Below are 26212 nucleotides of genomic sequence, written 5' to 3'. Positions count from 1 at the left end.
ATATCCGTGGAAGAGACTCAGGAGAAGGGATGAACTATGTGAACTATGGGCTCCTGTGGCACAGCTTAAGCTTTTAACCTTAATGGTAACTTTCCCCTCTTTAATTTACTTTTACTTTAAGTAGTTTTGAAACCAGTACTTTTACACTTTTACTTAAGTAAAGCTTAAGTTGATACTTCAACAATCAATTCTTCTACAAAAGTCTTTTTAAGCCCGACTATCTATACTTCTACTTAAGTAATAATGTGAATACTTTTGACACCTCTGCCTGAAACCTAAAAACACCCAGTGACTTTCAAAATAAAACAAACTGTGTCAAATAGCTCGGGAACTTTTTTAGAATGGCTTTTAACCCTGACAAAGACTTTTAGGTGTTATATTAGTTTTTATCTTGTTTTATCTCTTCAGAATGGCTTTTATGAACCCTTATGCACACCTCCCGTTGCATTTTTATGCATCTTCCTCTTTTATGTATTGTTCCTACAGTATTGTTTTATGTTGCTTTTATCTTTAGTGTTCTTATTTATTCTCTGACGCTACTGTAAAGCACTTTGGGGGCCTTTTGGGTTATGTAAAGGCTCTAGAAATAAACATTGATTGATTGATTGATTGATTGATTGATTGATTGATTGATTGATTGATTGATTGATTGATTGATTGATTGATTGATTGAATCTACAATCTAAAGCTCTACTTACTTGCATAGAGATCCCTGTTCTTGGTCAGGTCCTCAGCATCAGCATTCAGCTCCTCTACTGAGTCGTAGCCACGGTAACGGTCAAATTTAACGCAGGAGGAGAGGTTCACCATGAGGGTGGACAGGGTGGTGATCTGATCCAGCATGTCTTTGTTCTGCTCCAGCATCTGTGTCACATTAGCTGTAGAGAATAAAAAGCACATTCAGGAAATGCACCATCCGTATCTGAGTGCAGTTTATCTGTAATGCATGTAAATCAGCACAGTGTCATGCCCTGTTGTATTATGGGAAAAGTGGGATAAAGACATCATCTGACAGTACAAGGTAATCTAATCTAGTAGCTGTACATCAAAGTCAGGGCTTGTGTAAATAAAATGACTGACATGTATAATCACATCAAGAAGAGACGCCCTGAGAGAGCCATGTTGAAATGAGTGCAGGGCTTCCTGTAAAGCAAAGGAGCAGTCCCATTTCCTGGTGGTGTGGTTATTTTACAGGCAATAAGCAAGGGAGGAATAGAAGGGTAAGCCTGGTTCTTGCAGCTAAAAAAGTAAGACCTTCAAACGCTCACTCACAGAAGCTGCTGAGCGTCTCCTTCATTGTTCCCACATTGATGTCTGTCTGCATCTCAATGAAATTCTTCACAAAGGAATTGCCCAGGGAATTCTAAAAAGAGGAAGGGGAGGGAGGGAGTGGAGGAGAGGACGCACAACATCATGATTCAGCTGCAGGAAGTCGTTGGAGACCATTGCGAAGTTTATCTAAAGACTTTCAGACGACAGCGAGCCAGCTGGAGGAGTAAAAAATCTGATACTCAGAAGGCAGAGGGTTCAGAGTTTTCCTACCTGCAGCATCGGCAAAGTGTGGCCGAGGATTTTTGCAGCCTCTAAGATGTAGCCCGAGGATTCAATCCACTCTCCAGAGTGCTTCCCCAGGTCATAGAGCTCCTGCAAGGTGGCCTTGGACTGGACAAGGACGGGACAAGGACGATAACGTGTGAATCATGTTTTTGTCTGGCTCACAGAAACTGTGTATGCAGCAGTTACTGAACTAAAAACAGAACCATACAGGCAGACAGAGCAACACAAACACTCCCTTTCAACTTATGATGTATGTAGTGTATACCTTCCTCATGATTTCTCTGGTGACAGGTGTGTCAGGAGTGTACAGGATGTATCCCATCAGCATTGGTTTGAGGAAGGCCCAGGCGATGGCTCCTCCTGTGGTGTTCACCATCTCCAGGTACATGTTCATGCAGAACGGAGCTGTAGGAAAACAGAAGAGACGACATTTAGATACGAATGTATGTTGAAATCTTAAGCTCAGATTGTTGAAAACAGAGACCACTCACAGGCGTTTCTTGGAAGTTTAAACCTCTCAATCATCTCCTCTCTCTTGGGGTCATTCTGCGTGGATGGGTCTGAGTCTTCTGTAGACAGGTGGACTTTGGAGATCCCAAACAGAGCCATGATGCCGTTACTGCACAGCGCTCGGGACAGGGTGACAAATGATGCTCTGTTGGAGTCGGTGGACCTTTGCACTCTTGCCATCTGAAGACAAACGAGGGTTTGAAACGTTTAATACTTTATGATTTCTGGAGACTTAAAGAAAATCCGACACGTCCTCTCTGTATTTCCAGCCAGTCGCTGGTGACACAACCACAGAACAACACAGGAGAATATGTGGATTATGTATCTGTAAGTTACTCACGTGGTGAGACCTGCTGCTTGATGCTAAGTCCAGCTCTTGCATAGAAGCAATGTAGTTTTGAATCTGTTCAACAGCAGGAGCAATCTTGTCCAACATGTTGATCACAACTTCAGCCATCTGCAGCATCACTTCCATAAAGCTCTGCATTTCTTCAGTCAACACGATCTGAAAGATTTTACAATGTGTTATTTCTCTCCCTCAGTTTCTTATTTCCTTTCCTTCAACTCATTTTCTCTTCATGTTCAAGAGGATCTGACATTTTTAAGTTTCAAAAGACTGAATTTCTTTTGTCATGTTCTTTTCTAGGAGTCTGCTGTGGAAAACAACAGCATTGTGTTGTTTTTCAACTTTAAAATCAGTTGAATAAAAGCAGAGGGCTAGAGAAATCAGACAGGAGGTGATTTGTGCAGCAGGGTGACCATCTACTTTCTCAATCCACCTCTTTTTAAATCATTAAACAGCAGAAAAAACATAGTCTAACAAACAGCTTAGCCACTCATATTACAAATCCTGACTGACAGACTGGGTTTGTATAGGCTAAGTTTCTCTTCAGAGTTTTCTGTGAAATGTTAAATCATGTTTCAGAAACAGTAGATGTCCATCCTCTCTGTCCTACAAACACAGCCCATCCTTTTTTCTGCCCAGGGCATTTGTTCTTATCTCCTTACACAACATGTCCATAGTGGGTGGAGGACAGTGGAGGATACAGAGATTCAACAAAATAAGACAAGACAGGATCCAGTGGAGGAAAGCTGCCTGGTACAGATTTGATGTAAATACACAGTGGGAAGAACAGACAGCATTCAGGGTTGTCTCAGTGATGGTGTTTCTAAAACAATAAGGAGCTATATTAAGTTGATTTTGGACAACTTGTTTTTGTGCCTTTAATTTGTTACAGTATGATGTGTGGCCCCTTAACAGGCGGGGGCTCACCAACAGGTCATCTGTGAGGTGTTTCACATCTTAATACTACAGAGTGAAGACCTTTGGATTAGGGCTGGGATGACATGTTTTTCTCCTGATCAGATTCTTTTATGATTTTGGGGTGCCAATTCCTATATCAGGAGCCATATTTACCCCAAAAATGGACACCATGGCTGTATTCCAAACCACCTACTACCACATTTGCTTGTCGTATGTAGTATGACTGATCTCTTGGGTCTGTTTTGTAGTAAACTGTTAATCTCAGCCTTTTAGTTATCTTGTTAATCATATCAAACAGAATCATCAAATTTGATTTCTAATCTTACACCAAAAGTTGTTACGTTTACTGAAAATAAATCTGAAAGGGATTTTATTTTTTACAGCTGATGAAAAAACACTTGTACATAGTCCACGTATGGTTTAAAGAGTGAATTAGTGATTTATATGAGCTAATGAATTTGTAGAAGTAAACACCTCTTTACGACTGGAAGTGATAAGATTTGCTAGCGTTTCTTTACATTATTTCACATCTATCTCACAGACTGTCTAACATTAGTGTTGTTGTATCGTAGTTGTAATGCTGACTCATTCCACTAGATGTCGCTATTTAACAAAAACTTGTCATCCAAATAGACAAACAGCTTTAGTGCCGTGCATTGTGGGAAACAGTATGCCAAGTAAACTGGTTTGTTGCATACTGAGAAATTTTCTTGGGTCAGTAGAACATCCGGGGATTTTTAGTATACTGCAGATTTTGAAAGTTTTTGCATACTTACTACTACGTACTGAATATCAGCCAAATTAGTAGGCACTGCTGGTGTAGTAGGCAGCCTGAAAAACAGCTTATGTGAGTCAGACAAAAAGCATTTCACCCCCTGCTGGAGAAAAACAGGAACATTTTCCCATCCAAGCTCAAAAAGAGTTTTATTTTTTCCTAAGAATCCAGGTTTAATATCACACAACAAAAAAATCCTGATACGTATGTGAATTGATTTTTTTCCTCCCACCCCAACATTTGACCGACACCACATTTGACCAAATGGGTCAATCTATGGTATCTTCAGGGCCAGCCATAGAAGAAGTAGAGAGAAGTTAAACTTATTCATTTCCACCATGTCTCCAATGTTAATTGATGCATAAAAATCCAGACAAAAAGCAAGACAAGACACAAACAGTTGCTTAAATTTCAGTTTTTGGAAAGCAGGGATCATTGATCCTTTTAGATTTACCAAAACAACAAAAAGTGTTGCTCAAACTCTGCCTCAGAGATTTTGTCTGTGACAAAACAGCTCCAGCTAAAAGTGGCACTGAACCGTAAACTGCCTTACACTGCAGTCTTTACCACCTCCAGGCTGTTGTCTGGAAAAATCTATGTGAAAGTGGCAAACCATAGTCTCTGCTGCATCGTGTCTGTTTTGTTAGTTTATCCTATTTCCTGAATCCGATTTTGCAGAGTTGTTGAGATGTAAGCAAACAGTTTTACTTTACACAGCCAACCTAGAATAACAGGATTCATTGATTTGCAGTCATTGATTTCCTTGTTGGCTTTGGTTTGGGCTAGCTTTACCAAACCGTCTGTAGCAACCACACACTGTTTGCTATTCGTTACTGGACAAATGGTACACAGCCAGCTTAGAGCTTTTCACAAAAAACTGCATCTTTAACCCCAAATCTGATGAGAGACATGTTTACTGAAGAGGAGCTAAGTGTTAGCAGGTTTATCAGAATAACTGATTCCTCTTATGTCTACACAAATGATCATCACATTGAATTAACACAGACTGACTAACCAGAGGCTTATTAAATAAACCTGTTGGTTTGTTTTGTCTGGACAGTGTTTGAGTGGTTTATTTTTCTCTTTGATAGACATTTTTGTTTTGTTCAATCAAAGGAAAAAACACATCTTTTTAAATGTGCGTACGAGACAGTCTCTTTGATTAAAGGAATATTTTCTTCACACTTATTTTCCTCTGCTTTAAGTGTTCCTCAAACAAACACAAAGCAGCTTCAAACAGTTTAACAACATCCCAGCAGAAACGATTTCTGTTTCGATCCAGCTATTAGAGTTTTTGAGCATTTTCGAACACATTCAGGAGTCTTTTTTTTCCAAACCCAACAAAGGAAAATAAACACTGTCTATAGAAGAAAGAGAATGAACAGAAAATCAATCAAAACTCAAGCCTTACTCTGAAGATGAGTTTCTCTATGTTGAGGTGGCGAGCCAGCAGCAGAGAGAAGCTGTACCAGTCATCAAACTGCATGGAGCAGAAAATCTTCAAGAAGGCCAAATCCGCCTGGTCCATGTTCATTGATGAGCGGATGGAGTCGCAATGGCGCAGGTTTACCAACCAGGAGAGGATCTGTTTTCAAAGCATAAATCCAATTTGACAAAAATAAGTTAATGCTTGAAACATAGGATCAAATGAAGGTTATTGTAGGAGTTAAAGAAGAGAAAGATGTAAACATTTTGAGTCTTGGAATCTATTAATTAGGGCAAGAAAAACATGGATGTCTCTGAAGCTGAAGATCAACTTTTCAGCCTGTGTGCTGTAATTTTTCCCAGCCAGTTAGCTACTCAAGAAGCTAGTGAGTTCCCACACCTAGAATACACCAGATACGTCTGTAGTTCAGCTTAGCTCTGTTACGTATTGATTGGCAACCTGTATCGGCTGCATGTTCAGTCCTGAAAGTGCTTGACTGTCAAACAGCTGGAGTCCTGCTCGAGTTCCTGCTCTTCCCACTCCATTGATAAGTCTCTTTATTCATGTTAGGCTGTAAAACCTGTTTGTTTTGTTTTGTTTTGTTTTGTTTTAGTCAAGCTAAATACAATCTGGTTTTGACACAGTTTGTTTTATTTTGAAAGTCACTGGGTGTTTTTAGATAGTTTCCGGTCACTACTTCCTGTCATGTTCAATCTTCCCTACGCTGAATCTATGCGTCACAGCTCCAGTGTCCAGCAAAAACAGGATTGCTGCGTTCTACCTGCGACATCACGGGCCACCATGGAGCAGATCCAGTATAAGGCCCCATCTATACAACAACGTTTCATCTGAAAACACTAAAACACAGTGAAAAAAATCTACACGGAAATGCAGAGGGACTGAAAACGCTGTAGTAAGCATGCCAGGCCTGTAGGTGATGCTATAACTGTCCTGTCCTGAAGCCGCTTATCGGAAATCTCCACCGAAGAAGAGTTGAGTCGATCATCTGGTGTATTGGGGAATACTAAGAGCAGAAGTGGAGCAACAAATGCACATTTTGTTGAAAGACACTCACCAGATTGAGCAGCACAAGCACAAGCACAACACGGTAGTTCACGACAATCGTAACAACAGTACTGTTGTCCTGTTGTATGCACATGCAGGAAGCAGAGTGTGACGTCATCTTTCCCACTGAAAACGCCGACTTACTGTTTACACGGCAACAGTGTCGGCAGCATTTCAGAAAAATCCCACTCTGGAGGCCGTTTTCAAAAGTTTGCATTTTAGGTTGGCTGAAACGTCGTTTCCGTGTTAACGCGAGGCTAAAACATAACAAAACTTTTGCGTTTCACCGTAAAACCGTTGGCGTGTAATCGGCCCCTGAGTCGACAGACTGATCTGAATGGAAACCTTTCTGATCCTGTGCCGTGAAGGACCCGGACTAGAGACGCATCTGTTTTTTTTTTAACACCGTCAGAGCAAAAGCAAAGCAAAAATGACCCCAACATGAGTCAGCAAAACATAAGTTGTATTTTACTGATTCATCACGCCGCTCAGACAATTCTGACGGGTCTCAGTTTCACTGTAAATAGAGTGTTAGTTGGAGTCTTAGTAAAACCCCTGAAAGAAATTGATTTCCCTCTAGGTCACTGGCAATAAGCAGGTTTTAAATCTGGAGGTTTCTAAATTAAAACGTAGGATTATCGCATCGGGTAAATGGAAAGAAGGATGGTGCATTCCAGTGAGTTAGGAAATTGAAATGCTGACTTTCTTGAGCAGGTTGTTTGTAAAAGCTGAATTTACTCATCTAGGTAAATTGATTGCTGCACTAAGGATGGAGTATAACAATGATTACCTTCTCTTCTCAGTAACAAAGTAAATCTGTCTTCTTGTTGCAGCAGGGTTGTAAAGCACTAATGTGTTTTCAGATTCACTGAGACAGAGGTTACATGTTTTCTAGCACACAGCTCGAAGCATGTGGAGGGCGATCATCTCTTACCACTAAATTGTTGTTGGGTAGAGCTGTTTCCATCAGGGTCCAGAGAGCAGTGGGATCAAGATCTGTGTGTCTTTGCACGTCCTCAACAAAGGCTGTTTTATTCCTCAGCATTTCACCAAGCGTCACAGCTCCTGGGAAATAAAGAAACACAAGTCCTTGTTGAAAATAGATTTTTCATTACGAGTATAAACAGTGTATATACTGAGCATAGAGCAGGAAGGCTTCCATGTTTGTTTTCAGCCTTATTCTATTCAACACTTCATTCCTCTAATAACTGTCTCGTCAATTGTTTCTTGTGATTATGTTCTTTAATAGTATCTGAATTATAACAACAACTACAGCTCTCTGTTTTATTGTGTTTACTGAGGTTACAAGTTAAAAATAAGCACTCATTTAAAAGAGCTACAAGTGGCTGATGTTATTATCAGAGAGGATGTTGACGCAGGAGAAAGAGTCTCACCTGGAGAGGTGATGTTAATGTTGAGAGAGCTCAGGCTGCTGATGTTGAAGCTCAGACCTCCACTCAGCACAGAGGTCCTTGAATCATACACACAGGGATGACAACACAAGTACAACAAGAGGGTTTAATCATAATCAAGAAATAGAACTAAAAACATAATTCTGAGGTGAAGTTTTTAAGGTTTCAGGTGAAAATTCATGGAAAAAATGTAGGAACTAGAAAAGCAGTCAGAGAGCGCAGACCTCCACCAAGCATACCGTGATTGTCACCAACACTTAAGTCCTACTTTAATGTTATACTCCTTTTCAGCAGACTGTCTGCGACAATTTGTTGTTAGTTGCAGGTTTGTACATTTTTTTTTTTTCCTGACAGTGTTAAAAATGATGATGACCCAGTACATATTTCATATTCCAGATCTTAGTATCCAGAATATTGCCAGGATCTGGATCGTACTTCTACATCTGTCAGAAATAATGGTGATCTTGTCTTGTATTGTTTTGCAAAGCAATCCGACCATTTATGGTGGAGTTATATACACATATAGTGAAAACGGCTCTATCTCACAATGATAAAGAATCCTTAGAAACAAACCTGGATCCAGACGGTGATCCTTATCACCTCCAAAATTTAATCATTTCTGCCTTATCCCATTTTGAACATTTCCTGAAAATTTCATCTTGATCTGTTTATTACTTTTTTAGTTATTTTGTTTACAGACAAACAAACAAACTTTCCTGAAAACACAACCTCCTTGGTGGAGGTAAAGACAATACTAAGATGAAGAAAATCTCGTACCACTCAGAGTTGACGTTATAGGTGCTGGGATCTCCAACGAAAGTCTCAAACAAGCCATCTCTCAAATTTTTAATGTCCATCATGACAGTCTCGACCAAGAACTCCAGGGCCGGCATCAAGGTGTCACAGAAAAATCCAGGCTCCACGCCAACTGTCGTCATCAGCAAACGCACAGGCTCGATTTTCTCTACAGCGCACACCTGGGAGAGCACAGTCATGTGAGGTGTGAACAAATGCGTTTGATTTTGATTAATTGAAAAATGAAATATCAAACTGTGTCAACCTTTAAAAAAACAGCATGTTTTTGACCCTAGTTTCATTAGCAGTGGTTTTATTTTTGTTGCCTATTCATGTTTTTTATTCAGCCTCAATAAAACAGAGACATGCTGGGTCAACCTCTTTTAAAAAAAACATTCAAAACTATTAAGTACATTCAAGTGGGTTGTACTCTGAAAACACTGCTGCTTTGTTGTTGGAATATCAACTCATTGGAAGTGAAATTACTCATAAACTGGATGTGCTTTTTGTAACCTTTGAAAAACTCCAACAGTGAGACATTACTTCTCCTTACTTTGACACTAAACTGTCAGGAAATATAAGAGAAACCTTCGATTCCAGGTATCCTAGTTGCTCCATGAATGCAGGGTCTGTCATGTTCATCTGAAGGAGCTCAGCAGCGATTTCGAAGGTCTCCTCCAAGAGGAGCAGCTTTTCTGTGAAGGTAGGGGAGAAACAAGAGCAGTTATTAGAGTTAGACAGAAGAATGTCACAGAAAAGGAAAAGGAGGGCAATAGGGTCTGCAAGGTGACAGAATAACGTGACGTCCCTGTGGGCTTCATTACAACTCGCACCATTGTGGGGCGGTGGTGGCGTCAGGCGGCGAGCAGTAAATGATGTGTTTAAAGTGAAGCCCCGTGCAGGACTGATGGGGCCAGGAGGGCCAGCGGTACTAGATGCTGTCGTGCATTAAAACACATTTGACAAGCCCTAAGAAAGGAAGCACCTCAGGCAGAAAGACGTGATGACAGAATATTTAATTAGGCCAAAATTAGACAATGGTGCTGTTTAATCTCAGGGTGCTCATCACCTACAGGCCTTCGCAACTACAACTGTTCTCTCCAAATGTGCGAGTGAAGAATATGAGAGGGGGCTTTTTTCAGAGAGGGAGTAAAGCCCCTGCTGCTTACATAGTGATTGTATGCACTGGAAACATTATCACACAAGCACAGACGCCAATTAAAAGGAGGTCATAGATGTCCACTTGTGTGAGCGCGAGGGGAGACGTTTAGCGAGGGCGGACAGGATAAGTGATTGAATTCTACTTTGCTAATGAGATTTAAAAAGGTGCTGAGTGGCTTTCTGCTGGAGAAGGGCCATATGGCCTTGGGCTCTTTGGGAGCTCAAGCTAAGCTGATGTGAAGTCTTATTCCTCATATCTCTGGAATGAATTATGCTGCGCTGTAATCATGTATACAACAACAACAGCATTCACAAAACGGTTTATGGGCTTCCCTTAGCTCCAGTGTAGCTGTGAAGGTCAGACGTAAGGTTGGTACTTCTGCATACGGTGTCCCAGTTAAAACACACAGGCTGGCAGACTGTGTAAACATCAGCTGCAGCATCACCACGAGCACTACGGTGGTTTACAGCATCAGCTGTTGTTTATCATGATAGGAAGCTGAGCGAGGACTCAGGATTTGAAATTGACTTGAAGAAAGGGCAAAGAATGACCAATTTCTGGATACTGCATTTAAATAATCAGTAAATTTTACTCATAGCAACACAGCCTTTAGTCTTTGAATGACCAAACCAGGAGTCTGCAACCTTTAATTCCATAGGAGCCATGTTGCCTCAGTTCACTTGGATTGAAGTCAATCAGGAGCCATGAAATTTACTTTATCTTCACAATGAAGAATATAAAGTGTAGAAAATTCTTAACATATTATCGTACTTATTATCCAGTGAGTAATTATCTAAACTGTAAAAAAAAAAAAAAAAAAATTACTGGAAATTTTATCAATTTGCAAAACATTTAAAAATTAAATTTGACAAATTGCAAAAAAACAGAAATTTAATAAAAATAAATGAATAAAAAGAAAGTAAAAAATGCAAAAAAAGAGAGAAATGTAATAAATTAAAAATTATTTTTTTTTCAAAGAATACTCAAATATGATAAACTGATAGTATGGCTCAACTCATCGCTTCTGTTGTTTGCTTATTTCCTGCCACAATTCAAGCATAACACATTAATATGACACATTGTCAGTTAAATGAACCTGTCTGCACAGAAATAAAATCTTTATTTTCTTCCAGATTAGTCTTTTTGTAGATTTAGTTACCTTCCCAGGGTTGTAAAACTTAAGGTTAGCCACAGGTGCAGGGAAAGTTGTCGGGCCGTTGATGTTGCAGAAGGTGACGTAGAGTGGTAGCAGGCTTTATTTCAGGATGTAATGCATATTTAGTTTAACAAAATGTTACTGCATAGTTTTATTTAGTGTCAATTTCTTAAATCATTAATAACCTCTGTCTGAAAAATAAAAATTCTTTATTTCGACAATACATATTTTTTGAAGCCACAAAGAGCCACTGCAAAAAGTTCAAAGAGCCGCATGAGGCTCCAGAGCTGCAGGTTGCAGAGCTTACAGGTCCAGACTGTGTGAAAAAGATGCTAGATTAGAATTTGGAGTTACCTTCGTCTTCTCTGGCAAATGCTTCGGTGATAGCCTTGAGCTCTGGGACAAACATAAAACCCTCGGGAAGCATATCTGCAGCATTTTCCAGGAGTTCCAAGAATGTTCTGCAGAAGATCAAAGACTGGTGACCAACACTTCTGTTTATATTATCTATATCTGAAGCTAAATGCTAAGTTTAAACAAACATTAGCAGAAAAAATGATCTTTTATTCTACTCAAGCCATTTTTGGGAGCTGTAAGTAAGACTTACTTGTCAAGCACGTCTGGGAGAGTGAAGTAGGAGAGAATATTCACAGCAGCATCAATGGTGTCTTCTCGAGAGGTGTTCAAGTGCCATGGCATGTCTCTAGTCATCCCCTTCATCACAACGCTGAGATCAGGATTTGCAAAGAACATGTGGGCCGTTTCCTGGATTTCTCCATCATCCAGGGGGGTGGACAAGGCTTTGAACATGGCAGGGTAGTTAATGTGGAAGAGATCTATGAAGTCATCCATCGGGCTCCTCATGGGGATCATTGGTGCCTCACGTTTGTGTCGGAGCCCTTTAGTATGATTACTGCCTGTCATTTCCAGCATGTACATGTCTTGGTGGTAGTCCATGGGGCCCAGAAGACCACTGGTGCTCATTATTTGTCTCACCATTGCCACGATGTTATAAGCCAGCTCTTCAAACAGCTCCATGTGTGTTTGTGTGTCCATACACATCCTTGTCAGGGCTGACAATAGAGGCTTGAGGATGCGGAAGATTTTGGGCAGAGCCTGCTCCAGCTGATCCAGATCGAACCCTTCTGGAGAGGCCAACCATGCAAGCAGCTCAGCCACCTCCTCCACTATCATCCTTGTGTCATTGGGTGACAGAAAGTGCTCCAAAACTTTGGAAACCATGGGCACATCCTCAAGCAACTTCATCAGATGTTTGACAGCTTTTTGTATCATGTGAATCAGAGAGTCTTTGTCCGGATCGGAAAAGTTGCCCAGCAACAGGAAGGCGATGTCCTCAGGCGTGAGGCCTGCACCGAGTAGGAAGATCCTGACCGCTTCATCGAAGACGTCCTCGAAGGAGCTCTCATTGTGAATTTGATGGTAGTTGGCCAGGATGTGGCGCAGCGCTTTCTCCCCAGCTTTGATGTAAGGGTGGAGGGATGGGGCCACCATCAGGAGCTGCTCTGTGAGCATTCTGAGTGAAGACAAGCTGCAGAGAGGAAGGGAACAGTGAGTGTCTCGAAACAAGACAGACTGACGGATCCAAACCATAGACTGTATAAAAATGGATGTCATCTTGCTCGGCTTAATGTGAGGTCGCCACGAAAACTTCTCCCCCTGGTGGCTGGCTGCAGTACAGGTAAAAAAAATCTGGCTCTCCAGTCATTCCAGATGGGCTGTGGTCAAACTTCAAAAATTAATACACCTCGTAGAAATGTTTCTCACATCCAATTGGCTGCCTTGTGTTCAAGTCCTCTTTTTTCTGAGGAGTTTTTTTTTTGATTAGTTATTAGAGGTTAAAAACATGGTTTTACATCACATTTAACAATGATTGACAGCTGCTGTTCTTGTGTATTTTTCCGGGATTGTAAAATATGTCGGGAGGTAGAGTCAAAAAGTGATTAGACTCTCAAAAGAAAAAAAAAATATAAATAATTTCTGTCACCCGGCTCCACTCAGATTCTCCCAGAATCCCACACAGTCTCTACTGCGTAGACTCTGGTTGCCCAACTGCTGCCAATGGTTGCGCCTGTGATGCACGCTGTCCACTCTATACACAGTCTATGATCCAAATGTGGATTGAAATATTCAAAGATGATCTTCCAGATCTTTTCTGTGGCTGATGGACAAACCCCCAATATGCAATGCAAAGCTCGCCTCTGATTCATTCCCTTAATGCAACGCTCTCATCTCCCCTCGAAGTAATATTTCTCCATCATACTGCTTTATACTTATTCGCATAGATTCCCATTTCACCCTCCATAATCAGCCACGCAGTCTTTCCACTGTGATCAATGATCTATAACTCATGGAGTCAGACCTGATTGATTCCTCGCGATATGCAGAATGTGATCCTTATCACTGTGCCCGGCTCATTATTGCAGCTGGTGTATAAAGGGAAATCAATTTTAAGAGGATGTCTCGGCCCGCTAAATCATGGTTAAGCAGATATCTGTGTAGGCTTCTGTGTTTTCAGGCAAAGAGGGATTAAATTAGGCAAGCCGGATGCAAATGGGATCACTCCAATTCCTCGTGTAATTATGTTGGAATCAAACCGGCCTGACCGCTGCGATGTGGGTAATGTTTTAACGACTAATGAAGCAATGAGTTCATGAGTGGGTGAATCTGTGGCTACTGGTCTGCGACTGATAACCATGAAAACTTCGCCAGTCAAACTTCAGAATGTGATCAGGCTGGGTTTTTGTTTTGCAGCAGACGTTTTTTTTTTTTTTTTGGTGTGATTACACAGCACTGTCCTCATATCCTGTGACTCCAGTGTGGTCTGGTCTGTCTGATCTACTAAAGCTTCTGCTGGTGACAAATTTAGAACAAAAGCGAGCCAAGGATTTCTTTTCATGTGACTTTTGATCACTGGGAGGAAGCTGCTGCTCTTTCATTCTGAAACAAATTGATATTTTTCCCTTACAGGTTTTATTTCTAACATTAAAAAAACAACTGTGCATAATTACATGAATCTGAGCGGCTTGTTAATTAAAAATCCCTAATGTGGGTTTTATTTTTTGTTTTTGAGCTCAGTAATTCTTAACTTTCAGGGAGAAAAACATCATGTAAGCAATAATATGACTCGTGTTGATTTTGTGTACAGTCACCTGTTCTGCAGTTCCATCTCCTGGAGCTGCTTGATCCAGTGTTTCTGTGCCTCAGGGCTCAGAGGGTGTCCTGTCAGCATCGAGAGCTGGTTTGAGAAAGCCATGATAAGCTTCCTTGCCACAAACGTACGGTTAATGCTGACTTGGTAGACAGACTGTAAAGTCCTGACAATCCTGGCGGCTGTGGCGTTCACCATCATTGGTCTTGCGCCAATGTGCTACACAGAGAACAGATACAGCAGAGATAGACTGTGAGAAACATGGCAGCTTTCTCTGTGTGTCAACACTGCCACCAAGTGGTGAAACTATAAACTGAGCATGTGTTTAAACCTACTGAATCTACTCACACTCATATTCATGTGGCCAAACACATCCTGTGCTTCATCATAGGCCTCCAAAACGGGCCGCAGGTTGATGTCGCACCACGCAGACATGGTTGAGTTGCTCAACCCGGCTGCCTCTCTTGTAGGATCCCATATTTCCAAAACTTCCCTGCATGTCAGTGAGCCATTAGCCTGGAGGGGGAAAATGTGACAAATGTATCATGTTGCATACACACTGTTCTGAGGAGACAGGTCGAGTTAGCAAGACAGAGGAAGGAGCAGACCAAGTATGAGAGAAAAAAAGGCAGAGGCACAAGGGAATTAACATTATCTTTCTGTTCATGCAATTTACAGAGGAGTAAAGAAAAGGGCAGAAGTCTCACACAGGTATCATCACTGCAATACCAGGTACACACCCATACCTACTGTAGGGACTTACATGCGTACAATGTATGTGAGTCTATGCTAGGTCAGCTATAGAGTTTCTGTCTTATCAAAAATCTCTGCTGTAATGCGGTTCTCTCTTTGGTCTAAGATAATTTAATAGGGTTAAAGTAAACAGTGCACTGGTATTCTGATATGAGCTGGGTCACATCAGATACTGGTTTCTCTTTTTTTGTTTCTGGGACAAAATAGTGTCAATAGATGAGAGATGAGCTAAGGGAAGAAAATGGTTCAATAACAAACATAGCGATAGCTGGATATAAATGTAGGTTTTGAACAGCTGAGTGGTGTCAACAGATTGAGCTTTAAAAATGTTTGAATTTGAAACTTTTTCCTTTTGCTTAGAAGACTTTCTTACAGTAACCTACAACTTTTACCCTTGGCAACTTTTGGACTGATTCCATCATCACTGCTGGTTGTGCTTTTGTTATGTTGACTGTTGCGTGTGACACCAATTATCTTGGATAAATGCCACCACACAGTTAACAAACTGGGTCACTGGTTGGCCTGGTGGTTAAATTGTGAGCTTTTTGTACAGGAGATAGAGTTTCCATCGCGGCAGTTAAGGTCCGACATTCAACCACAACCCAGGGACGGAGCCAGGATTTCAATTTTGGGTGGGCCCAACCAATTTTGGGTGGGCGTTAAATTACAGAAGTTAGTAAATAACTATTACTTTATAGCTATAGATAAATTACTGTTACTATGTGTGTTTTAAAGCAGATTTGCAGCTTTTTGATCCTTTAATATTTGATAACATTTTAGTGCAATGGCTCTCAGTGGTATCCAAAGAGTAGTGATCTTACCCACCGATTGGCTGCACAGCCTCAACCTTCCATCTCTAGTCCTACCAGTTTAACATGAGGCTGAATGACTCATAACTTTTTTACCAACTGGTTAAGATTGCCAAACTCAGCTCATTTTATATAGACAGGTCATCCAACAAAAACAAACCAAGTGTTAAGTGACACAATTTTTTGTTATAGTCCTCTTTAAAACAGATTAAAAAAAAGAAATAAGATGGAGAAACTCACTTTTACTTTAAGGCTTGAACAACCAAAGTTCAAACATTATTGGAAACCTTGGACTACTTATGTATCTTCATTAAACTGTACTACATCCAAAATGTGGACATGGTAACCCTCTTGCCCTTGAGAGTTTGCTAGTTTTTGTTTTGTTTTTAATTTTTGAGCTACTCATTTGTATATAGTTTATTCCTGTCAATACAAGTCTTTCTGATCTAAGAACGTATGCAAGCAGCTAGGCTTAAACACCCAACCCTCCAGGTTTTCTTTTCTGTTATGAACTCTCTAATTTGTTTATGGTCCATAGTACATGAGATTTTTTCGTTGTGGTTGTTTTGCATATATTATTATTTATTTTATTTTATTTATTTATTTTTATTTTTATTTATTTTTCCCCACTAAAAATCTACTTTAATTCATCAGTTTTCAGTATACTTGATGTTAACCACAAATTTGGACATATGTCCAAAAATATATTTGGTTTGGACTTGTTTGCACTCTTTCACTGTTGTCAAGTTATCCTGATCGAGATTGAGTGTATGTACTTGAAAAGATTTTTCATTTTGTGTGGGAAGGGTCATTGACATAAACGTAAATGTAAATGCAAAGTTCTTATTGTGTTACTACCCCTAAAATTCTCATTTATGATACAAAAGTTGTTTTTATTTTATTAATTTATTTTCTTTTAATTTGCCTTCAAAAAGTTTTTTTTTTTAATTACCACATTTTAGAACAATGGTCAGACAACAACATGTATACTTGTTTCACTGTTTTTCCTTATTTCTGAAAAATGAATGTAACTTTGTCTAGCTGCAAAACTTGTTTTAATTTTGCATTGAATTAAAACTTAATTACAAAAAAAGAAATAAAAGAAAAAATAAGAATAAAAGAAAAAAAAATATCAAGAAAAGTTTGAGGTGGGCTTGCCAGAAAGTGGGTGGGCCTGGGATCGTTGGGCCCCTGCCCATCCACCCTCGGCTGGATGTCTCCCTTCACAATCTACAGTCTACATTTCAGCAAAAATGCCCAAAGACAAAGTTAAGAAATAGCAAATGTATGAAGAGACAGGGAACTAGTGAATTATTTTTTGAATATTATAAAAACGTAGCTATTTATTCATACGCTCTAGATTTTGACTTCTCTTGCTTTAATGTTTTTACTCAACACATTTGAAGTATATAGCTTTATCATTGAAAGTAATGGATTATATTCTGGTAAATGTGAATAAATTAAAAACAAATATTCAAGTATTTGTGTAAATTCTCTAATCGCCAGAAGAGGGCAACAAAAACCCTGCATGGCAGCTTATTCATAAACATTAATGGTAAACAGACTGAGAGTGATTTGTAGAACAAACATCAACCATCAGGTTAGAGACAGCTGTGGAACACAAGTGTTCAACAGTTGTGCAGCCAGACTGTTTTTGCATACCTGGTATGAGTGCCCTCTCAAAAATTTTCAGAAAGGGAGATAAACACGTAGAATCTATTCATGTTGAGAGAACAGACTGTAAACCTAAAAAGCAACACGTCCCCACCCGGCTCAAAACATCAGTCAAGCATTGTCTCAAAAGATGTGACGCCAAGATGTGACAGACTTTGTTAACTGCAACAATGCATGACCCTTCAAGGATTCAGACAGTCGCTCCTTTCTCCACCTCACTCATTCTCTTTCTCTCACACAGACATGCAAGCATGTCCACTCAGCCAGAGAAACACTCAGATACAGTGCTGTGGAATGCTCAAGTGTTATTTTTGGGGAGAACTGTGGAGGTCTAACCTGCTGGGCTGCCTGCACTGTGCGCTCGATGGCGTCCTGCATTCTCTCAGAGACCTCAGTCAGGTTAACATGACTGCTGTTCACAGATTGTCTGATGTCTTTCATCAAGGTCACCACGGGCATTCGAAGGCTATGTATCATGTCTGGAAGAAGGAGGAGACAAAAGGGTTTTTTTTTTTTTTTTTGCTTTATACACAAATGGCTCTCCTTGAAAAAGTAAAGGTGTTTTGCACAATACGGCAGCCAGACCATAATTCTGTTGTTGTGACGTTGGACAGAACAAGTTAAAAAAGATTTTAAAAAAAAAATCCACTAATGTTAGCAAACTGTCTGGACAATATGAAGTGTTCTCACCATTTTCTGCTTGCATGTTGTTCACTAAAGTTCCAACAATTTTCTCAAACACAGGGATAACAGGTGTGACACTTTCCCACAGTTCTGTCTCTTTAATGACTGACAGCAGATCTTCAATGATCTCTTCCAGCCTGTGGGAAAAAAAACATCAGGTTGAGAGCAATCACAGAGGAATTCGAACAAAACTCTTTCAAAACCACGTCATGGGAAATTAAACACAGGAAACTAAAATTTAAGGTGTGATTCGAGTATCTAGGTAGGTTTGTTGCTATTACACGTGTTTATGAAACATACTTGTCCCATGTGACTTGGTCTGCCTTCCCTGACAAGATCTGTTCCAGGACTTCAGCGAGATGGGCAAAGTCTTCAAGTGATGGAGGACCTGTATGTGAGCCTGAGCCTCCCATGATGAGAGGCCAAAGCATGCTCAACAGTTTGCTCATCTAACAACACACAGAGAGGTACACAAAGTTCCATTTTAACACACCCGTTCAGATACTCAGTATCAAGAGTTATTTTTTTCTTCACACGTCTTTTGATCCGTGGAAAAGAACACCAGGTTCAGGTCACAAAAGCATGATAGAGATCTGGTTTTTATGTTTTGTTTGGCTGTGTGTCGTGACAAATGACTCGGCCTTTTACTACCCTCATGGCCAGCAGACAAAAAGGGCGTTGGCAAAACAGCTACAGTATTTGTTTTTACATGTAATGTCATGCTTATCCTGTGCACCACTGATACATCACATTTCTAAATAAAAGAAACTGAACTTAACTTAATCAAAAGAAGGAAAAAAACTGGACGAGCATTACCTTTCCAATAATCAAGGGCGCATTTTCCTCAGATGCATTCTCAAAAAGTGCCCAGATACTCATGTTGCCTAAAATTACAAGAAATAAAATTCAACTGTAACATCAATTTTTTTTAATGTTTCTTTTTCATGCTTAAACTTAATTAACTTCTACAACAGACGACAGATTTCCTTGATCCCATGTTCTTCAAAAATCTGGCATTAAAGCTTCAATAACAAAGTGAACAACAACTTCAGACCAATCTACGTTCATCAGTATTCACGTGTGCCCTAGCCACACCGACAGAAGGAAGCTGACTTACCTTGGCCGGACTCCAGGATGAAGTTGGTGATGTTGATGAGGGTGGAAATGTAGACCTGGGCTGGGCCGTGTGGCGGCAGAAGGCTCTGGACCGTCTTCATCTCATCCAAAATTCTTTAGCAACAAAACAAACAATTATCTCAGATCTGGATACGTCACATCAAGAAGTCATCAAATCTCCTCTATTGTTATTAATGCACTTAAAGAATGCTTGAATCTATCTGGTGACTATCAGTGAGCCACGTTGATGAATGGATGTTAATTATTATGACCTCTATGGAATGCTAATGCTTGCTAGTTAACTTTGTAAGTTTGTCACTAAAGCAAAATATATTTGTTAAAAATGCATGAAATAGACATAATTGTGAAATTACAATTTAGAAATTTGAAGGTTCACACAGCAGATTAAAAAGGCCAAAATGACTTTTTTTGAGTTCTCAACTTATTCGCATGAATGTTGTCAAGCTAATTTTACTGTTTTTGTGTGTTTTTTTTAACTTTTCTGACGTTTAAAGTTGATTTTAACACAAGATCTGCCATAACAAGGCAGGTTTTGGTATATTAAGAAGTTTTCAGAGATTTTCAAATGAGCTGACACAGTGTAAAACTAAAAGGAAAAGCCACAAAATCAATGTGATATTGAAAAAGTCCAGGATGATTAAACAGCTTATTTGGCCCAGTGCACCAAAAGCCTACACCAAAACAAAGCAGTCCATTGACTAACGAATGCTGCATTTGATGTTTTAACCGTGTGTTAACTTAATCATTGGTGAAAAGGGGAAAAACACTCACATCTGATTCCAGATGTCTGGTCCACTGGCAGTGAGGCTGCTCTCAAAGTATGTGGTAATCAATTTGATTCCAGGAAGCAGGTAATCAGTGATCATTTCTGGTATTGTCTCATTGATCACACTCTCAACTCTCTTGATTATCTCCAGTGAAATCAAGCGTGGGTTGGTGAAGTTCATGTCTGGTTGGAGAATGAGCTTAAGTGAGTACTGCATAATTTCCAAGATATTTTGCTCTACAGAGTTTGGTAGAGAGACGTTGGTTGCAGTCAGGATCTTCATTGCACTTTGAACTGTTTCCATGATGGCATCCAGGAAGTTGTCACTCTGGAGACCCCCTGGTTGCTCTGCTGCCATTAGAGCATCATTCAAGGACCTGGTGATGTTTCTAATCATAGAGAGGTATGCCCGTTGTTCTTTGTTGAGAAAGGGAACCACTGTCTGGAAGAGGTGATGGAGGTCCTTTATTGGGTTGAATATGTTCGAGATGTTTTCCCAGTGGATGCCACTTTCCTCAAAGACTGTTTCCAGAACAGCCCAGAGAGTTATGTTGTCTAAAATCATAAGACACACAATTTAACAGTGGATCTCCAATGCAATTTCAAATTTACGACAGATTTACTGTTTCAGAAACTCTTAAAAATCATGCACTGTATAGTGAATAATGAGGTGAACGGTTAAACCCTCAACATATCACAGACACTGAGAAGTTGACTTGCCTTGGTCGGACTCCAGGATGTAATTGGTGATGTTTATGAGGGTGGAAATGTAAACCCGTGCTGTGCTGTTTGCAGGCAGGAGGCTCTGGACCATCTTCATCTCATCCAAAATTCTTCACAAACAATAAAAAATTCAATTTCTCAGATCTGGATATGTCCCATCAAAATGTTAATGTGTCTCAACAAATGTCACCAAAGCATTGTAATACTTCTTGTTTTTTATTTTATTTTATTTCTTTTTGTTTTACTCTGGGAAACGGCCAGGGGCCTGTTATTTTTTCTTTTTAACTGGGGTGGCTCATCTTGTATTTTTTAAATTCACAATTTAGCAGTAGTGCAGAGATCTAAAGGTGGCGTATGGTTTGCAACTAGTGACTCAACATCTTATGCATTTCCAAGTGGTTTATGCCAGTTCCTAAATAAAAAGCTGGTGCTGGTTCCTCCAACAGTGGCAGGTGGTAAGCCACTGGGTGTTAAATGCAGCTTATGCAGATTCCTATAGTGTATGTCATATTGTCCACATCGTTTCCTGTGCTAAATGAAAACGCAGTCCAAAAAAAAAGCTAATAAATAAAGGACTGTGTATGTTTCATCTTGTTTTTTTGTGTTGTATAGATATGTGCAATGCTTTTGAAGAGACAATGAATTTATTTCATTTTGGCTGATAAGTTCCAGCACAGTCAAAGTGTTTATTAGAGTAAGCCTAGCTACATGGCTATGGCTACTGTAAGCGTGGAGCCAGTCTGACTGCTCAAAAACAGAAACTTAGAGCCAACAAGCAAATAATGCTTGCTGTTGTAGAAACTAGCATTAACTGCAAGGACAGGTAAAAGCAGCTGAGCCACTACTGGAGTACCATATGCCACTTTTGGATCTCAGTATAAGTTCAATTTAGAGTACTTGAGAATATGCCAGAAAACTCCTACACAGTATAACTGTTGAAGATTCATCCATTGGCAACCAGGTGGCAAAGACCAGGGGTAAATACTAAGGTTTAAAAAAGTGTAGTTCTCCAAGTGCCCTCTTGGCCGACTGCAAAAGCCATGAAGCATCCACCAGGTTCAGTGTTTAAATGCCAACTAGTAGGAAATTAAAATGTTTACAGCCGGGTTCCCAGAACAGATTTTGGTCATTAGTATTTATGTGGACAGAACACCAAAGGGTTATATTTTCAGTGTGCATCGTATGAAATGATACATCTGGGTATGTGAGGTCAATGTAAGGGCCGTGTTTCAATGCACACAAAGGAGAACTAACTTCAAGGCAATGCTTCTTTTGTTATTTAACTGAAACATTACAAAAATCAGAGCATTACTCACATCTGATTCCAGGCGTCTGGTCCACTGGCAGTGAGGCTGCTCTCAAAGTATGTGGTTATCAGTTCGATTCCCGGAAGCAGGTATTCATTGATCATTTCTGGTATTGTCTCATTGATCACACTCTCAGCTCTCTTGATGATCTCCAGTGAAATTATGCGTGAGTTGGTGAAGTTCATGTCTGGTTGGAGAATGAGCTTAAGTGAGTACTGCACAATTTCCTGAATGTTCTTTTCTACAGACTGTGGGAGAGTGAAGTTGGTTGCTGTCAGGATCTGCATTGCACTTTGAACTATTCCCTCAAGGGCATACAGGAAGTTGTCACTCTGAAGACCACCTGGTTGCTGTGCCGCCATAAGAGCCTTACTCAGGGACTGGGTGAAGTTGCCAATGAGGGAGAGATAGGCTTGTTGTTCTTTGTTAAGAAAGGGAACCACTGTCCGCAGAAGGTGCCGAAGGTCCTTTATTGGGATCATTATGTTGGAGATGTTCTCCCAACGGGTGCCATTTTTCTCAAGTGCCATTTCCAGTAGACTCCACAGATCCAGGTTTCCTAAAATCACAAGAAATATATTCAACAGTAGATCTTTAATGCAATATGAAATGCACTAAAGGATCCTTTTTTTATGTTAAACTTTTTAAAGCCTATTTCTCATGCAACAGATTTCTGGTTCCAACACTCATTCCAAAACCTGCCACTTCTTGAATTATAAGGTGAACAGCACAATCTCCAATTCATTCTTACTTCATCAAGATTCATGTCCACTACCCAGACTGACACAGAGAAGTTGACTTACCTTGGTTGGACTCAAGGATGGAACTGGTGATGTTGAGAAGAGTGGAAATGTAAACCTGTGCTGTGCTGTTTGATGGCAGGAGGCTCTGGACCATCTTCATCTCATCCAAAATTCTTCAGAAACAAAACACATAAATATCTCAGATCTTGATATGTCACATTTTAAGGTCATCATGGCACATTAAATATTAACAGATCATTGCAAAAATGTTCTAATCTATTTTTTTTATTCTGGAAAACAGGTAGGGGCCTGTTAAGACTTTGTGGACTCTAGTGGCTCAATCGCAGTTTGTCCAAAGTCACAAGTAAGAATACTAGAGAACATGCAAGAAAGCTCCTGTTCATTCTACAACTGTGCAAGATACATTCACTGGCAACCAAGAGGTGATGTCCAGTGCACTAAGAACATGGCTTGTTTTTCATTATGCTTCAACCTGAGGAAATGTCTACATTTGGTTAGGTTTATATCTACCTGGTCTATTTACCAAACAGTAAGACACTGTAAAATGACAAAATAACTTATTCAGTTAACTTGTGTATAGAAGTACAGAGAAAAACGCTCACATTTGATTCCAGGCGTCTGGTCCACTGGCAGTGAGGCTGCTCTCAAAGTATGTGGTTAGCAGTTTAATTCCAGGTAGCAGGTATTCAGCAAACATTTCTGGTACCACCGCTTTGATGATGCTCTCAGCTCTCTTGATGATCTCCAGTGAAATCAAGCACGAGTTGGTAAAGTTCATGTCTGGTTGGAAAACGAGCTTCAGTGAGTTTTGCACAATTTTCCGGATGTTTTCTTCTACAGAGTGTGGGAGAGTGAGGTTGGTTGCTGTCAGGATCTTCATTGCACTTTGAGCTGTTTCCTCAAGGGCATCCAGGAAGTTGTCACTCTGAAGACCACCTGGTTGCTGTGCCGCCATTAGAGCCTTACTCAGGGACTGGGTAAAGTTCCCAATGAGGAAGAGATAGGCCTGTTGTTCTCTGTTGAGAAAGGGAGCCACTGTCTGCAAAAGGTGTTGGAGATCCTTTATTGGGATCATTATGTTGGAGATGTTTTCCCAATTGGTGCCATTTTTCTCAAATGCCATTTCCAGTAGAGTCCATAGACTCAGGTTTCCTTAAATCACAAGAAAAAATGTTCAGTAGGGGGATCTCCCATTCAATCAGAATTGTACTAAATGAGTCTAAACTGATCTTCTGTTTCAAACTTCTTCAAAAATCTGCCACTTCTTCCTGAATAATAAAATAAACAGAGAAGTTGACTTACCTTTGTTGGACTCAAGGATAGAACTTGTGGTGTCGATAAGGGTGGAAATGTAAACCCGTGCTGTACTGTTTGGTGGTAGGATGCTCTGGACCATCTTCATCTCATCCAAAATTCTTCAGAAACAAAACAAACAAAAACTCAATATTGCAGATCTGGATACGTCACAATTAAAGGTCAACATACTTCAAAATTGTTAGCATGGCATTGTTTTAATGCTCATATCTTTTCTATTACTTTTAGATTTTGACAAGGGCCTGTTATGACTTTTTGGACTCTGTACCTCAATCACAGTTTGTCCAAAGTCACAAGTCAGAGTACTGGAGAACATGCATAAAGCTTCCTGCTCACTCTACAGCTGGGCGAATACAATCATAGGAAATAAAGTAGCGGTGTCAAGTACACACAAAACCATGGCTTGATTTTCATTTTGTTTCAAGTCAAGGGATGTATCCACATTTAATAAAGTCATTTCATCAAGGTCTCCCTTCCCAAAAAGTAAGACCTCATATAGTGGGATTTTGATTAAGTTAACTTCTGTAAAAAGTGAAAGAGAAAAAAACTCACATCTGATTCCAGGCGTCTGGTCCACTGGCAGTGAGGCTGCTCTCAAAGTATGTGGTTATCAATTTGATCCCCGGAAGCAGGTATTCAGCAATCATTTCTGGTATCGTCTCATTGATCACACTCTCAGCTCTCTTGATGATCTCCAGTGAAATTGTGCGTGATTTGGTGAAGTTCATGTCTGACTGGAGAATGAGTGTAAGTGAGTTTTTCACAATTTCCTGGATGTTCATGTTTACAGACTGTGGGAGAGTGAGGTTGGTTGCTGTCAGGATCTTCATTGCACTTTGAGCTGTTTCCTCAAGGGCATCCAGGAAATTGTCACTCTGAAGACCACCTGGTTGCTGTGCCGCCATAAGAGCCTTACTCAGGGACTGGGTAAAGTTCCCAATGAGGAAGAGATAGGCCTGTTGTTCTCTGTTGAGAAAGGGAGCCACTGTCTGCAAAAGGTGTTGGAGATCCTTTATTGGGATCATTATGTTGGAGATGTTTTCCCAATTGGTGCCATTTTTCTCAAATGCCATTTCCAGTAGAGTCCATAGACTCAGGTTTCCTTAAATCACAAGAAAAAATGTTCAGTAGGGGGATCTCCCATTCAATCAGAATTGCACTAAATGAGTCTAAACTGATCTTCTGTTTCAAACTTCTTCAAAAATCTGCCACTTCTTCCTGAATAATAAAATAAACAGAGAAGTTGACTTACCTTTGTTGGACTCAAGGATAGAACTTGTGGTGTCGATAAGGGTGGAAATGTAGACCCGTGCTGTGCTGTTTGGTGGCAGGAGGCTCTGGACCATATTCATCTCATCCAAAATTCTTCAGAAACAAACACAAAACACACTCATTATCTCAGATCTGGATACATTCCATTAAAAGGTCAAATTGTCTTACCAAATGTTAGCATAACATTGCAAAAATGCCCTAATCTTTTCTTTTATCCTTGGAATCAGGCAGGGGCCTGTCAAGACTTTGTGGACATTGGTGGCTCAATCGGAGTAGGGATGGGTACTGAATTAGGTATATTTCATAAGTACTGACCAAATTCTGTCAAATGACTGGGTACTGATTCACAAAAAAATCAAAAGGTTCTATGTTTAGATACTTAAATGCATCCTTGTGACTGTGGAGGAGTGGAAGAGTGGGCGATTTTCTATGCTGGACATGAATGCAGCATTATACGGTTATATTTTGAGCAATGAATATGTATGATTGAAAAAATATATATATATTATTTTAAAAATTGATATTTTTTACTGCTTAAACACAAAAAAGAACCTAAAATTGGTACCTCTGAGTATCAATACCGATTGCCAGGTACCAGGCATCTGTACAGTATCATTTCAAATGTGAAAGGTACCCATCCCTAAATCGGTGTTTGTCCAAAGCCACCAGTCAGAGAACTGGAGAACATGCAAAAAAGCTTCCTGCTCACTCTACACCT

At 40.0% G+C, this 26212-nt stretch overlaps 2 protein-coding genes across 2 annotated transcripts in view; both read right to left on the bottom strand.

Moving 5' to 3' along the window:
• Positions 1 to 8887, bottom strand: part of LOC141808782 (glucosylceramide transporter ABCA12-like) — a 57110-nt gene extending 48223 nt beyond the window's left edge. The window contains exons 1-10 of the mRNA XM_074695492.1: positions 8787 to 8887; positions 7992 to 8068; positions 7532 to 7659; positions 5518 to 5691; positions 2408 to 2572; positions 2049 to 2247; positions 1823 to 1962; positions 1543 to 1662; positions 1273 to 1363; positions 699 to 878 (exon numbers count right to left, since the gene is read on the bottom strand). Of these exons, the coding sequence (XP_074551593.1) occupies positions 699 to 878; positions 1273 to 1363; positions 1543 to 1662; positions 1823 to 1962; positions 2049 to 2247; positions 2408 to 2572; positions 5518 to 5691; positions 7532 to 7659; positions 7992 to 8068; positions 8787 to 8869 (1357 nt within the window). The 5' untranslated portion in view covers positions 8870 to 8887. The remainder of the gene's footprint in view (positions 1 to 698; positions 879 to 1272; positions 1364 to 1542; positions 1663 to 1822; positions 1963 to 2048; positions 2248 to 2407; positions 2573 to 5517; positions 5692 to 7531; positions 7660 to 7991; positions 8069 to 8786) is intronic.
• Positions 8888 to 8973: 86 nt separating this feature from the next.
• Positions 8974 to 25295, bottom strand: LOC141808680 (uncharacterized). The gene is made up of 18 exons (XM_074695355.1): positions 24775 to 25295; positions 24211 to 24323; positions 23511 to 24060; positions 22948 to 23060; positions 22154 to 22703; positions 20835 to 20947; positions 20120 to 20636; positions 19329 to 19441; positions 19028 to 19095; positions 18512 to 18660; positions 18218 to 18348; positions 17864 to 18006; positions 14640 to 14807; positions 14293 to 14510; positions 11730 to 12671; positions 11477 to 11583; positions 9358 to 9499; positions 8974 to 8986 (listed from the first exon to the last, which is right to left on the bottom strand). The coding sequence occupies exons 1-18, from the start codon at positions 25293 to 25295 to the stop codon at positions 8974 to 8976; spliced, it is 4671 nt and encodes a 1556-aa protein (XP_074551456.1).
• Between the last annotated feature and the right edge of the window lie 917 nt (positions 25296 to 26212).

This window comes from Halichoeres trimaculatus, unplaced genomic scaffold (genome assembly GCF_033239565.1).
Source record: "Halichoeres trimaculatus isolate MK-OKI-2021-1 unplaced genomic scaffold, fHalTri1.1 fHalTri1_scaffold_19, whole genome shotgun sequence".
Taxonomy (NCBI): domain Eukaryota; kingdom Metazoa; phylum Chordata; class Actinopteri; order Labriformes; family Labridae; genus Halichoeres; species Halichoeres trimaculatus.
Note: the sequence above shows the minus strand (reverse complement) of the source record. Positions and strands in the feature narration are given on the sequence as shown.

Bases quoted from the DNA above. Each gene is read 5' to 3' on its own strand.
- LOC141808680 (XM_074695355.1), bottom strand. From the start codon at position 25,295: ATGGCATTTGAGAAAAATGGCACCAATTGGGAAAACATCTCCAACATA. The intron at 20,637-20,834 runs GCAAGTCAACTT...TTCTGGAAACAG, and splicing joins CATCCTGGAGTCCGACCAAG to TCTTTGAGGAAAGTGGCATC. The intron at 14,511-14,639 runs GTGAGTAGATTC...TTCTCTGTGTAG, and splicing joins TTGGCCACATGAATATGAGT to CACATTGGCGCAAGACCAAT.